Source organism: Bombina bombina, chromosome 1, assembly GCF_027579735.1.
Source record: "Bombina bombina isolate aBomBom1 chromosome 1, aBomBom1.pri, whole genome shotgun sequence".
Taxonomy (NCBI): domain Eukaryota; kingdom Metazoa; phylum Chordata; class Amphibia; order Anura; family Bombinatoridae; genus Bombina; species Bombina bombina.
In genome coordinates, this window is record NC_069499.1 from 28600344 (window position 1) to 28616661 (window position 16318).

A 16318-nucleotide genomic window follows, 5' to 3' on the forward strand; every position below is an offset into this window, starting at 1 on the left:
GGATATCTATATCTCAAAAACAAAAGATGTTACAGGCGTGAAAATTAGGATTTAAATTCTCCTTGAAAAATAAACACGTGTTTTACCATTATCCAAACATCCACTTAAGGGGGGGGCTGATTTATAAGGATACCTATATCTCAAAAACTAAAGATGTTACAGGCGGGAAAATTGGTATTTACATTCTCCTTTAAAAATAAAGAAATACATGTTTTACTATTTCCCAAAAATCCACTTAAGGGGGTCAAAGCTACAGCTAGCATATACATAAAATTAACGCACACAAATAGCACACACACATATAATATACACAAAGACATGCACACAAACTCACACACACATATATATATATGTGTATGTAAAACTCATGCACGCAAATAGCACACACACATGTAATATACACACAGACATGCACACAAACTCACATATATATACATACAACTCACGCACACACATATAATATACACACAGACATTATTATTATTATTATCGTTTATTTGTATAGCGCCGCCAAATTCCATAGCTCTGACATGCACACACATATATATATAGCACACACACACTTACATATAATATATACACAGACATGCACACAAACTCACATTTATACATACAACTAACTCACACAAATAGCACACACACACACTTACATGTAATATACACACAGATATGCACACAAACTCACATATACTGTATATCAGTGATGTGCGGTAAAGTCAGAGGCTGGTGAGGCACTGGCTATGATACACCCGGAAAACATGCACACACACACACATATATATATATATATATATATATATATATATATATATATATATATGTGTGTGTGTTTATTTTTAGAGCTGGTTATAAGATTAAAAGTGATATTTACTTCTACAACCTTTTGATTTTAAAATACACACAGACATGCACACAAACATATATATATATTTAGTGCTGCGGAATCTGTTGGCGCTCTACAAATAACCGATAAAAATAAAAATAATATATATATATATATATATATTTATATATATATATATATACATACATACAACTCGCACACAAATAGCACACACACACATATAATATACACACAGACATGCACACAAACTTACATATATATATATATATATATATATATACAACTCACTCAGACAAATAGCAAACTTACATATAATATACACGCATTTATCTTGAATGTATGAAATCAAATGCAGATATTACCCTTCATTGCTAGTGAGCCTATAAAAGACAGACTGTGTCTTCAACACAATGATATATTGAGATCACACAATGAGAATTGTACGGCAAATGTACAAGAGATCATTAAACTGAATACAGTAAAAAATAGGGAAATCTAAAGGTTATATTAACATGAAAATGTTATTTGATTGAAATATATTGAGCGCTTTAACGCAGAATATGTTATTATGGAAATTTATTACAAGTCAGAAAATAAAGGTTAGTTGGTTGCACAAGAAATGAGACATATTATCGTCATTAAGTTTTTGTCATCTGTTTTAATAATGCTATTTTAATTAATGAAATAATTAAATATACTTATATAGCCAGATTATGAGTGGAGCGCAAAATTGTGCTTTCGCAAGTGTGATATTTGCGCTCCACTCAGTAATAAAAGCTATACTGAGTATTACATGTTGAGCGCAATGCGAACGTGACCTCGTGTTTGCATTTCTGGGAAGCTTTGTGCTCACAAGAGTGTGCTTCCTTAGACTTCAATGGGAGCCTCGTTCTCATGCCATAAGACACGATATGAGAATTTAACTCTGCAAAGGAGGTATTTTGCGCAGTGATGGGCAGCAAATTTAAATGTACTGTATATGCACATATAAACACACATATATATATATATATATATATATATGTATATAAGCACATACATATATATTTACAGAGAACACACAGTTCCCTATAGACCATAATAAAAAGGCACCCCACACCCGCCAACTTTAACCCCTGAAAACAACACACTTTATTTTGGGGGCAATTTGGGGATATTTTGAAAATTAACCAGAGATCTGATCTCTGGTTAATTCTTGTAGAGCTATTTGCTACTGTGAACTCGTGGTAGCCATAACCAACTTGTAATGGCTGGTTATAAATTGCGTGCCTGTAAATAGGTGAATTTTGCACATTGATGGGCGTGATAAATTAGCCCATCTAGCCCATAATGTACAGCACATAATAGAACACAGCCATTCTTCAGAATTGCTCAGCTCTTCTGTATTATGGCTGTCATTTCACAAGTGTATTGTAATATTTTAATGAAATATGCACATTTCTTTATATTCTCCAATCTGCTTATCTTTACTTGTGTTTATTTTACAGTTAATCCAGGAATTCTGAAGTTAATCACAATTCTGCACTTGTTTTCGGTAGATAATGATTACAGAATGACTGCTGGTATTGCTAGAATACAAGTGCCCTGGTAAATAGTTTTTTTGCGTTAGCGAAAACATCTCTAGCGTTAGGCTTTCTGCGCTTGTCGGGGTCCGCTGGTGTTATAAGCTGAAAAAAATACTTATTTTGCCATAGCGGTAGCCGGAAAAAAATAAATTCTTAAATGGACACTCATGTCAAATTAAACTTTGATGACTCCGATAGAGCATGCAATTTTAAACAACTTTCCAATTTACTTCAATTAACAAAGTGTTCACAGTCTTTTTCTTTTTATACTTTTTGAGTCACCAGCTCCTACTGACCATGTGCAAGAATTCACAGAATATACGTGTAGGCATTTGTGATTGGCTGATGACGGTCACATGGTAAAGGTGGAGTGGAAATAGACATAACTGAAATTTTTCAGAAAAAAAATCTACTTCTCATTTGAAGTTCAGACTAAGACCTCTATTTATCAAGCCGTCAACTTTCTTGCATTCGACGACACCAATACGCTCGCCTAAGATCGCCTAACATCGCTGCCACGGACCTGATTACGTTCTCCAAAATTATAAAAAAAGCTGTCAAATAGCCACGCATCAAGTACGGGGCTATGAGCAGCGGACTGTTGTTAACTAACAGTCATCGATCTTGCTGCTCTTCGGCTTTTTTACAGCTTTCTTGGTATACTGTCACTAATCACCCACACTATACTAAACTGTTTACACCCTATACCGCCGCTCCCGGACCCCACCGCAACTAAATAAAGTTATTAACCCCTAAACCACCGCTCCCGGAGCCCACCGCAACTCTAATAAATGTATTAACCCCCAAACTGCCGCTCCCGGAGCCCACCGCCACCTACATTATATTTATTACCCCTAATCTGCCCCCCCTACACCGCCGCCACCTACATTATATTTATTAACCCCTAATATGCCCCCCTACACCGCCGCCACTATGTTAAATGTATTAACCCCTAAACCTAAGTCTACACTAACACTAACCCCTAACACCCCCTAATTTAAATATAATTTAACTAAATCTAAATAAATTATTCCTATTTAAAACTAAATACTTACCGATAAAATAAACCCTAAGATAGAATTCTATCAGCCAATCGGAATTAAGGTAGGAAAAATCCTATTGGCTGATGCAATCAGCCAATAGGATTGAAGTTCAATCCTATTGGCTGATCCAATCAGCCAATAGGATTGAGCTTGCATTATATTGGCTGATTAGAACAGGCAATAGAATGCAAGCTCAATCCTATTGGCTGATTGGATCAGCCAATAGGATTGAACTTCAATCCTATTGGCTGATTGCATCAGCCAATAGGATTTTTCCTACCTTAATTCTGATTGGCTGATAGAATTCTATCAGCCAATTGGAATTCAAGGGACGCCATCTTGGATGACTTCATTTAAAGGACCATTTATTCAGTCGTCGGATGTCGTTAGAAGAGGATGCTCCGCGTCGGATGTCTTGAAGATGGACCTGCTCCGCACCGGATGGATGAAGATAGAAGATGCCACCTGAATGAAGACTTCTGCCCGTCTGGAGGACCTCTTCTGCCCGACTTGGATGAAGACTTCTGCCCGTCTGGAGGACCACTTCGCCCGGCTTCGTGGAGGACTTCGGCCCGGCTGGGTGAAGACATCTCATGGTAGGGTGATCTTCAAGGGGTTAGTGTTAGGTTTTTTTAAGGGGGGATTGGATGGGTTTTATAGTAGGGTTGGGTGAGTGGGTCATGGGTTTTAATGTTGGGGGGTATTGTACTTTTTTTTACAGGTAATAGAGCTGATTACTTTGAGGTAATGCCCCGTAAAAGGCCCTTTTAAGGGCTATTTGTAATTTAGTATAGGATAGGGCTCTTTATTATTTTGGGGGGCTTTTTTATTTTATATGGGGGATTAGATTAGGTGTATTTAGTTTAATTTTTTTTTAATTATTTTATTATTTTCTGTAATTTAGTGTTTGTTTGTTTGTTTTTTTGTACTTTAGATAATTGTTTTTAAATATATTTAATTGTATTTAGTTTAGGGAATTTATTTAATTATAGTGTAGTGTTAGGTGTAATTGTAACTTAGGTTAGGTTTTATTTTACAGGTATATTTGTATTTATTTTAACTAGGAAGTTATTAAATCGTTAATAACTATTTAATAACTATTCTACCTAGTTAAAATAAAAATAGATCCAAAACTAGATACAATGTAACTATTAGTTATATTGTAGCGATCTTAGGCTTTATTTAGTTTTAAATAGGAATAATTTATTTAATGATAGTAATTTTATTTGGATATATTTAAATTATATTTACGTTAGTGGGTGTTAGGGTTAGGGCTAGACTTAGGTTTAGGGGTTAATAAATTTAATATAGTGTTGGCGATGTTGGGGCGGCAGATTAGGGGTTAATAAATGTCGGTAGGTGGCGGCAGTGTAGGGGGGGCAGATTAGGGGTTAATAAATATAATGTAGGTGGCGGCGGTGTAGGGGACGGCAGATTAAGGGTTAAACACTTTATTAGAGTTGCGGTGGTATAGGTGGGCAGATTAGGGGTTAATAAGTATAATATAGGTGACGGTGGGCTCCGGGAGTGGCGGTTTAGGGGTTAATACATTTATTAGAGTTGCGGCGGTATAGGTGGGCAGATTAGGGGTTAATAAGTATAATATAGGTGACGGTGGGCTCCGGGAGTGGCGGTTTAGGGATTAAACACTTTATTTAGTTGCGGCGGTGTAGGGGGGGCAGATTAGGGGTGTTTAGACTCGGGATACATGTTAGGGTGTTAGGTGTAGACATTTCCCATAGAAATCAATGGGATATCGCGCAGCAGCGAACATGAGCTTTTGCTGCTTTCAGACTCCCATTGATTCCTATGGTATCCGCCGCCTCCAGGGCGGCGGATTGAAAACCAGGTACGCTGGGCCGGAAAAGTGCAGAGCGTACCTGGTTGGAATTTGATAACTTCCAAAAGTAGTCAGATAGTGCCGAACTTGCGTTCGGAACATCTGTAGTGACGTAAGCATCGATCTGTGTCGGACTGAGACTGGCGGATTGTATGTTACATCACCAAATTCTACTTTTGCCGGTCTGTAGGGTTTGATAACTAAAGCGAATCAGGCTCGCCACAAATACGCTGCGGAATTCCAGCGTATTTGCGGTTGACAGCTTGATAAATAGAGGCCTAAGTGCTATTGCATTGTCTTTTTATCATGCATTTGTTAATTATGCAAATTTACTGTATTTACGGGTCCTTTAAGTGGAGTTTTCGTGTGCGCATTCTTAATATACAGAATATCCTTTTCATGGTACATGAACCATCAAAAGGGTCTGCATCAGTTTGAACCACAGGACAGGTGCAGCTAATAGTATATTTAATTACAATTACAACAAGTTTCTCAGCACATTGTGCCTGATGACATATATACATGCTGAGAAACATGTGAGCGAGATGATTTATTCAGACACAAGTCTAATGGATTGACTTGGGTAATTTCTTTGGCTTCATTACTGACCCCAAGTTGGGTTCAACGGTTTTGCATAACAAACTCTAAAGTGATTAGAATGGAACCCAAATTTATATCAAGATTATTATTGCCATATTTGTATTTAGCTGAGCAAAGTACGTTTTCAAATTACCTGTATATTAATTGTTAATTAAATAAATATTGAAACCCCTGCAAACATCACAGACTTGGATCTATTTGGACTGAGCGCATCACTTAGAGCTAGAGAAGCTCTATACCATGTGAGTAATTCTTCAACTGTTTTAAAGGCACTTTTCAAAACAGTTTAACACTTTCTTTCCACTTTCTTTGAGGTATTAAGAAGATCTTCTTAGAACAACCTTTTTTTCAGGACAATCCATCTACATTTATTATGGTGCACAATGTTGTATGGTATCATTTTTTATATTACACTTTTACAGTCTTGATTTTACATTAGTTATAGTTATATATATCATCTTTCTGGATCTTTTGTGAAAGTACTTCTTTAAATCTTTACACAATAAATAGCTTATTGCATAGATATCACCTTTAATTTATATTCTCTGCATTTATAGACACTTTTTGTCTAATTGGTTGCTCAATATTTTTAATTCTTTCATAGTCCCTCACGTCTTTAATCCTAAACAAAATGATTCCATTTTCCCCTTACACGTGTAGAATAAAAGATGCTGATTTTTCTGTTTTTCTTCTCTCTAATGTAATTGCTGAAGAGCCGATCTGTGATTTGCTAAATGCATCTTCTAGACAGCAAATAAATTACATAATTGCATGTTGGAAGAATGATCCAATTTAGAAATCCCTGCTCTACAGTAACAGTAGAAGTATAAATGTATCAAATAAATCACTATTTTTGAGATAGAACATTTTAGATAAATAAGGTGAGCAGTAATTATTGCTTCACAATTTTTAGGTGAATTCTTTTTGTTTCATTTTTACACAATATTTTAAATATATTGTGTATATGTTTATGCAGTTCATTTGATTAATATTCATTTAAAAATAAATACACATTCCATTTGGGAAATAAAAACCTTTAAATGAATCTTGCATCGTGACAGATAATTTATTGGTGCGATCAGCTCACTTACTTGGGCGCATAAAGAAATGATGAAGTGAATACATCAAAATTAGCAGCAGAGATGTAAGTTTAGCAAAAAAAAAAAAAAAAACTGAATTAACAAATGATAGATTATTTGCATACACCAGTTGAAAAAATATAACGTGTGTATTTAAATACTGCGATAGAAAATACGGTTTTTCTGTAACTTCTGAGGTGTCCCAAACAGCTCCATTGATATATTTTGCGCAGTGTGTGCAGTCAGTCTTTTTGTGGACGTGTAAGTTAACATTGAGTTAACGCTTCCATCTGACTTCAGATTTCACGAAAATCGCACCATAACAAGTTTGTTGCTATGGAAACCCCACCTTATATAATAAAAGTTACATTTAGCGCCTGCGCTCCTAAACTGGGATCGGCTAGAGGAGCAAAGACACGTTAGTTAATTAGTTAGTGAATTAGTTAGTGAGTTAGTGAGTGAGTTAGTTAGTTAATGAGTTAGTTAGTGAGTTAGTTAATGAGCTAGTGAGTTAGTGAATTAGTGAGTGAGTTAGTTAGTGAGTTAGTGAGTTAGTTATTTAGTTAGTTAGTTAGTTAGTTAGTTAGTTAGTTAGTTGCAGTGTTAAAAGTTTGGTGTTTTTTGAGCCAGGTAAAGTGATTTGGTCACCTAATTACCAATTAATCAAAGAATTAAAAAAATGTATTTTAAATCAATATCAGCCATTTGTTTTTGGTTATAATGCTGTGTTATATGTAATTTTAGATGTAGTATTTAGTGCTGCCCCAGGCATAGGTCTAGTTGGAGTCATGTGCTTGCTTATTTTTTTATATCTAAGTACATACTGAAATAAAATTAAGAACGTAACTCTATCCTGCCTGGGGCAGAACAAAATTTTACATATAAAAATAAATGTAAAAAAGAATTGTTGTAAACTTTAAGATCTTAATGAAAAAGAGATCTGCAAAAGCGTATTTTTCCTCTCTTATACCTAGTTTAGAATGCTGTAATGTTTGAGACCTTATCGACAGCTTACAAGTGTTTTACCTGTTTGTGTGTTTAATGGAAACCGGGTGTAAATTTGTACTTTTCAGCTACTATTATTTTCTATGGGACACATCATATTTTTCGGCAGCTGGATTCCTGGCAACTTTGCACAGCTCCATTTGCGGCTCAATGAAAAAAAGCTCTATTGGGTAAATTTACTAAATGATTCGCTATAGCAATTTTGCTGTCGGCATTTATCATTGCACAAGAATTTCTAGTAAAATGCTTGTGCAATGCTGCCCCCTGATCACTGGCGGACAATCGGCTGCTAGCAGGGGCTATCAATCATTCCGATTGGATGGGATCAGGATTATTTATAAAAGGTGGCGGACAGTGATCTTATGACCGTATCCGCTGCTTCATAAATGGAGTCCTTTGTCTTCACATCACTTCTGTAGAATATTTATGGGAAAAGCTGATGTTTTCTTCTGTTTTTTTCAGGTAAAGGGGATGTGTTTGGAGATGTATTCTGGAAGGAGACCAGCCTTGCCCATGCCTGTGCCAATGTTCGAGCACTGACATACTGTGATTTACATATAATTAAACGGGAAGCCCTGCTCAAAGTACTGGACTTTTACACTGCATTTGCAAACTCCTTCTCGAGGAATCTCACACTTACGTGTAATCTAAGGAAACGGGTACGTTTGTCACATCCCTTTAAGCTTTTTTATTCAGCAATTAACCTAACAACTATACTGTGTTTGGATACAACAAGGTATGTGTATGCTTTCTAACCCACTGCTTATAAAAAGCAAATAGCAATGTACTTGTGATGCGAAATGCGTTGAGACAGAGTTTTGTAAACAACTCAAAAGTAAGAGAGCTTGTATAACTTGCAATAAACACATATTTTTCAATGGGCATATGACTTTATGATTTAGTAACAAAAATAAAATGGTGGTTTAATTTGATATATATTTTGTCCTACTACTAGGGATTGCAATGAATTCCTATATTTATCTGTTTAAATGTTTGGGCTATGTATGGTTTTTTGGCAGTTTTCACGCTCCATTGAACTCTATGGAAAAAGTTAACATGGTCACAATATTATTTTTGCATGCCTCGGGCTTATGTTTGTACGTAAACCTTTTACTGTCAACTTGTAAAATGAACGCAAACCGACGTGCGCAAAAAACCCTCTTTCTAGTGAAGTTAACACGCAAGTGAGAGGGCTAAATAGCAAATAGTAATTTTTACTACTCTATATGACTTTGTACAGGTGTAGGTGCATGGTACTTTGTCTTGTCACCCCTTTGTGAAATAGTATTTTTTTGCAATTTAATATTTTTAGGGTTAGATATTTTATTTCTCATTATTTTCTGTCTAAATGGCAATAGATGCAAAGCGACATAACAACTTCTTATTTGTATTAGTTATATTTATTGAATTACATAAACAAATAGAATCATACATTTTGTTGTTCAGATCAGTGAATTTGGAACCATAAAGTTTGTGTTTGTATGATACCATGAACCCCACAGCAAATGACACACACGTGTTTTTTTTTTTTGCATATGGTGGCGTTTTGATATTCGGTTATTTCAGAAAACTACAGCTGAAAAAACAAGGTATAATGTGCGTAGGTACCTTACAGAAAAATGCACACAATTTAAAAAAACTATCGAATTTACTTAATTTATTAATTTTCTTAATTCATTTGGTATCTTTTGTTAGCTAACTAGACACTGGGTGAGCCAATTACAAGAGACTGAGTCTGTCTAGGTAGGCTTTTCAATAAATATACAAAGAGAACAAAGTAAACTAGATAATATAAGTGAAATGGAAAGTGTTCAAAATTGCATGCTCCAAATCTTGAAAGACAAAAAAAAATAAAATGCAATGCTTGTCTAACAACTAAAAACCGATTGTAAAATAGCATATCTTTATTTTTTTGCTCTATTTGTTGTAAGAAATGGCTTCTTTGTACATATTTATCAGTTTTCTATATACCGAGCTGCAGCTGTAGTTTTGTAAATTGGAGTAAAGCCTAAATGTACTGATGCAAGACGCTTTTTTCATTTAAGTTAAATCCCAAGGCTATGCAATTGTTTTAGTTGAAATTTAAAAAGTTCTCCAATACACATAAAATCAATCTTTCCACATTTCAGTGTTTGAAAAAGTGATTAAGATCCTTAAAACTGAATTTTCTTTGGTATCGGAATAAAGAATATTGTACTTGCCCCAGGGGAAGGTGCAGAAGGAGGTGTCTTTTAATTAAATCAGTCAAGATGGGATCTGCTTTTTTCCTTTCTATAGTTGATATATTTTGTAAGCATCATAGACACAATGCCGGAAAATGCCTAAAAATGTGCTTATAACTCTTATTTTATATTTTATATTAGACACAATGGTACAATGAGCAATCAAGACTTGATATACACTATGGGCTAGATTACAAGTGGAGCGCTAATTTATCGTGCACCCGTAAACTGGCAAATTTGCCCATTTACAGGAGTGTGATAAATAACCAGCCATTACAAGTTGCTGGTTATTGCTACCGTGAGCTTGTGGCAGCAATTAGTGCTCCGAAAATTATCTCTGGTTAATTTTTCCAAAAGTGCCCCAATTGGCCCCAAATGTAAGAGTATTGTTGTAAATAACTGCACAAAGGAGTTTTTAGGAGTTAAAGTTGGCACAAGAACTGCTGGTGCAATGATAAATGCCACCAGCGATGTGCAGCAGTGTTTTAGTCACACCCATTGCTAACAGGTGCATACAAGCCAGCACAATGGGTCTTACTTAAGATCTACGGGACTTTAATTATGGCAGTGACATGGGATGCCACCTTTGCCATAAGTCAGCTTGTGAAATTTGTGCCCTACTAGATCTGCCCTGGGCAAGTGTAAGTGCAATTATTCTGAAGTCAAAGGGGCATTTTTATCAAAGTGCAAGCGGAAATAATAAGCTGTCGGCATTTATCATTGCACCAGCAGTTTACCAGAACTGCTTGTGCAATACCGCCCCCTGCAGATTTGTGGCCAATCGGCCGTTAGCAGGGGGTGTCAATCAACCTGATCGTATTCGATTAGGTTGATTTCTGTCCGCCGCCTCAGAGCAGTCAGACAAGTTATGGAGCAGCGGTCTTTAAAAAGGGGCATCAAACTCCATTCGGAGCTTGATCATTCGGCCCCAACGTGTCTACTAGTAGTAACAGCCCAGCAGCACAAAGCCTCACATGCACAATAACTAGATAAATACATTTAATTTTCAATATACTGCTTTCTATACAGAGAATCATAAGATCTTTCCCAATTAGAAATAGACTTGTACAATAATAAAAAGTACAACATAACTCTGCACCGTCACTTTGTGCTGACATCTATGTGTGAATACGTCTGAATTCTCCAAGCTTTTTTAGAAAGGAAAAGACGCATTTCTTTGGGAACTATGGCAGATGAAAATATTGAAAGCTCTGCATGATAGATTTTATCCGAGCCGTAGACAGCAGAAAATGGAGAAACTGCATAAGGTAGAAAAGTTAGTGCTTATATTTAGAAAATTCTAATCTAATATAACATTTAAAGATAGCATTAAAATACTATTATATTAATCAAATATTAGAATGTTGTGCAAACTTGAAATTTGACACAAACAAACGAATGTATTAAAATTCGTTGATTTTTTTTAAAATTTTGCTAAACATTCGTACATCTTACTCGTGGGCTCTCACCATCATGAAATAAATTAATTTATCAGGTGAGCATAAATTTAGTTTTTGTGAAGATATTAGTGTCCAATATGTCAGTTGCTCAGAGACTGATCAATTGAAATTACTGCGTAGTAAAAGGAAAATAATTAATTATGCAGTAAGTTTAGTGTCAAATTTATAAAAGAAACATGTATTGAATATAAATGCTTGTCCTATGGCTGCTTCTCGATATTTTTCCTCAATCATAAGCTGATCCAAACACTGCAAAAAACATAAAATAAAGGGAAAACAATATGAGATATCTTGAAGTGGTTACAAAATATTTTTTATTCACTGACATGTTAATTATTTTAAATTTTTAGCGCCAACAAATTCTGCAGCACTGTCCATGGGTACAAAAGATAAAAGTACAACGATAATACCATTTTTAAGAGACAAGACAAAATTTGACAAACAAATACAGGAGGAATTGAGGGCCCTATTCTTGTGGGAACTTACAATCTAGAAGAGTAGGAGGGTGAGACACAGTAGGTGAGGACTGCAAGCGTAACAATCATCTTAATACAGAGTTATATGAGGGCAATTCTTTGGCAAGTGGAATTCATTTGTTGGGTGGTAGGCTTCCCTGGACTAAAATGTATTTAGGGAATGTTTAAAGAAGATTAAGGGAAAGATGGACAGCACAAGGCAGTGCATTCCAGAGGGTTGTTGCTGCATGAGAGAAGTCCTGTAGTCTAGCATGGGAGGAGGGGATAGCAGAAGATACAAGGAGCAGGTCATTGTTGGACCTTAGGGGGCGGGCTGGAGTATATTTGTTGATTAGTGAGGACAGGTAGAGGGGAGCGGCTTTGTTAAGTGTGAGAATTTTGAATTTAATTCTGCTGTGAATGTGGAGACAGTGAAGGGACTCGCAGATTCAGAGTGGCGGGAAATGTGGATTAGCCTGGCAGAGGCATTTAGGATTTAAGAGAGAGGAAGTAGGTTATTACAGTAGTCAAGTCGGGTGTGCACGTGGTTTCAGCACTACATGGCAGCAGTGTTAGCAACAGTGTTTTGTAACATGCACACTCTAGAGCCTACCACAGTATGCTCTTGTGCAAAGGAGTTAAGGAATATATTGCACTTGTGCACCCTTTCTGAATCATGAGTGTGTTGATTTAAATCCCCTTTAACATATCACACCCTGGTGAATTTAAGTAGCCTCTCCCTCTACTGAGACATCCCACACCAGCTCATATTCCCAGCTGAAGTGAGCAAAGCGTCATGGGCTAATGCTTAATGATTATTGGTCAGATAGAACAAGTATTGTGCCAAACCAACAAAGCCAGTAATGCATGAACACTATGCGCATTAAAGGGTCATTATAGTGAGAGCACCCAATGCTCTAATTCATTTACAATACCCATCCTGCTTAAAGGGGTGAAAAACATAGTTAAAGTATCACTCAGGAGCTATAGAGAACTCTCTATGATCCAATCAGCTGCACTAGTTACAGGACCCAGCTGTGCAACTACCACTTCTAATTTGTTCACCAGCAGTTTCTAGCCGTTCTTTGCAGCGCTTGAGCGATCTTTTGGGGGGTTGAACACATATAGTTGCAGGGTCACTAAAAACTATCACAAGTGTATGTATACTGTATATTGTATACATTATATATATATATATATATATATATATATATATATAATGCAAAACAGTTAACCAGAGCTCTGAGGACGCTCTAACTGGACAAGCGTTAACTTGAATTGTGCTCAAGTGATCGTGTTTACTTGTAATACTAGCGCAATTTAACCTGCACACAGATGAATGCAAAAAAAAAACAATAGCGCACACACGCAAACATCTGCGCTCCTCTCGTGACCTGGCCCAAACTTAGAGCATGTACTATATCCACTGTAATGTCCCTTTAAATATTGTAACAGGTACTAACATCCTACACCAAATGCAGCTTTAAATCTCCAAACTAACATAAATATTAAAAGCTTCAAACACATTTTTTTATTAGACAGTTTTACATAAACTTATTAGCAAGTAATATACTCATCTCACATATGGCAGCAGACTTTGATCTGACTTTTATACAGAAGATCTAGAAATTGGATCAACGTACAAGAAAACCCATAGGGGAATGTGATGATCAGACACCTGCAAGGAAGATTCCGTCTTCATCCTCAGAAGTTGTATAATTGGCACATGACATTAAATATCAGTGTATACCCCGCTGTACCACCCAATCAGTTAATAAGCTCACTCACTTGTAGACTAGGACAGAACATGGGATTTTGGGCAGATTCTTGTCACCTGATTTACATTGGTGCCTGTTAGAGAATCTTTTGAACAAAAATGACTGGTTCCTCTCTAGTGGGATTTGTTTGCAAGAAATATGGCAAAGAGTCTAACAGATTATCAGACAGCTGTTTTCATTCCCTTGGTATACAGCTGTACCGAAGCAAAATATCTTTAACAAATGTAAATTTTGCAGTTTTAAATTTCTTGCTATGCATTTTCTACTTATACTGTATTAAAGGGACAGTTAAGGGAAAATTAAACTTTCATGATTCAGATGGAGCATGACATTTTAATTAACTTTATGATTTACTACTACTGTCTAATTTACTTTGTTCTTTTTGTATTCTTTGTTGAAAAACATACCTAGGTAGGCCCTATAACAGCAATGCACTATTGGGAGGCTAGTTACTGATTGGTGGATGCACATATAGGCCTTTTATAATTGGCTCACAAGATACGATCATCTAGCTCCCAGTAGTGTTGTTCCTAATCCTACCTACTATAGGTATGCTTTTTTCACAAAGGATACCAAGTAAATGAAGAAAATTTGATAAAAGAAGTAAATTGGAAAGTTGTTTAACATTTTATGATCTATCTGAATCATAAAAAATTGGGGTTTTCATGTCCCTTTAAATTGACCTAGCCCTCTCAATATAAATCCTATATAATAAATGGCCAAGTATGCTTGTCAGATGCAGTCATGCACAGTAGAGACTGCACGTGACAAACATACCTGGCCGTTTGGATCCTGACACTCAGCACAGAGCAAGGCTGAAGCGGAGTGTCAGGGAGCGTGGCCGGGCGTTGCGAGGGGCGTGGTCGGGTGGGTGTTGCCGCAATGTGGTGTGGCCGGGCGGGGTGCCGCGATGGGGGCGTGGCCAGAGAGGCAAAGGCTTTCAATAAAGACAGAGCCAGAGAGGGAGCAGGAGGAGAGGGGGGGAAAAGGGCTAAAGAGGGGGGGAGAGAGCCAAAGAGGGGAGAGAGAGAGAGCCAAAGAGGGGGGGAGAGAGAGCCAAAGAGGAGAGAGAGCCAAAGAGGAGAGAGATCCAAAGAGGAAAGAGAGCCAAAGAGGAGAGAGAGCCAAAGAGGAGAGAGAGCAAAAGAGGGGAGAGAGCTAAAGAGGGGGGAGAGCCAAAGAGGGGGGAGAGCCAAAGAGGGGGGGGGAGCCAAAGAGGGGGGGGGGAGAGCCAAAGAGGGGGGTAGAGAGCCAAAGAGGTGGGGGGGGAGCCAAAGGGGGGGGGGGGGAGAGAGAGAGCCAAAGAGGAAAGAGAGCCAAAGAGGAGAGAGAGCCAAAGAGGAGAGAGAGCAAAAGAGGGGAGAGCCAAAGAGGGGGGAGAGAGAGCCAAAGAGGGGGGGGAGAGAGCCAAAGAGGGGGGGGAGAGCCAAAGGGGGGGGGAGAGAGCCAAAGGGGGGAGAGAGCCAAAGGGGGGGAGAGAGAGAGCCAAAGAGGAGAGAGAGCAAAAGAGGGGAGAGAGCCAAAGAGGGTGAGAGAGCCAAAGAGGGGGGAGAGAGCCAAAGAGGGGGGGGAGAGAGCCAAAGAGGGGGGGGGGAGAGCCAAAGGGGGGGGAGAGAGCCAAAGGGGGGAGAGAGCCAAAGGGGGGGAGAGAGAGAGCCAAAGAGGAGAGAGAGCAAAAGAGGGGAGAGAGCCAAAGAGGGTGAGAGAGCCAAAGAGGGGGGGGAGAGAGCCAAAGAGGGGGGGAGAGAGCCAAAGAGGGGGGGAGAGAACAAAAGAGGGGGGGAGAGAGAGCAAAATAAAGGAGGGAGAGAGCCAAAGAGTGGGGGGAGAGAGCCAAAGAGGGGGGAGAGAACAAAAGAGGAGGGAGAGAGAGCAAAATAAAGGAGGGAGAGAGCCAAAGAGGGGGGGGGGAGAGCCAAAGGGGGGGGGGAGAGAGAGAGCCAAAGAGGAAAGAGAGCCAAAGAGGAGAGAGAGACAAAGAGGAGAGAGAGCAAAAGAGGGGAGAGAGCTAAAGAGGGGGGAGAGCCAAAGAGGTGGGAGAGCCAAAGAGGGGGGGGGAGACAAAGAGGGGGGTGGAGAGCCAAAGAGGGGGGTAGAGAGCCAAAGAGGGGGGGGAGAGCCAAAGGGGGGGGAGAGAGAGAGCCAAAGAGGAGAGAGAGCCAAAGAGGAGAGAGAGCAAAAGAGGGGAGAGAGCCAAAGAGGGGGGGAGAGAGAGCCAAAGAGGGGGGGAGAGAGCCAAAGAGGGGGGGAGAGCCAAAGGGGGGGGGGAGAGAGCCAAAGGGGGGAGAGAGCCAAAGGGGGGGGAGCCAAAGAGGGGGGAGAGAGAGAGCCAAAGAGGGGGGAGAGAGCCAAAGAGGGGGGGGAGAGAACAAAAGAGGGGGGGAGAGAGAGCAAAATAAAGGAGGGAGAGAGCCAAAGAGGGGGGGA

General features: G+C 38.5%; 1 protein-coding gene across 1 annotated transcript in view; it reads left to right on the forward strand.

Moving 5' to 3' along the window:
- The window catches only part of KCNH5 (potassium voltage-gated channel subfamily H member 5), a 1175650-nt gene that overhangs the window by 887691 nt on the left and 271641 nt on the right, over positions 1–16318 (forward strand). The window contains exon 10 of the mRNA XM_053697286.1: positions 8439–8635. Coding sequence (XP_053553261.1) covers positions 8439–8635 — 197 coding nt within the window. The remainder of the gene's footprint in view (positions 1–8438; positions 8636–16318) is intronic.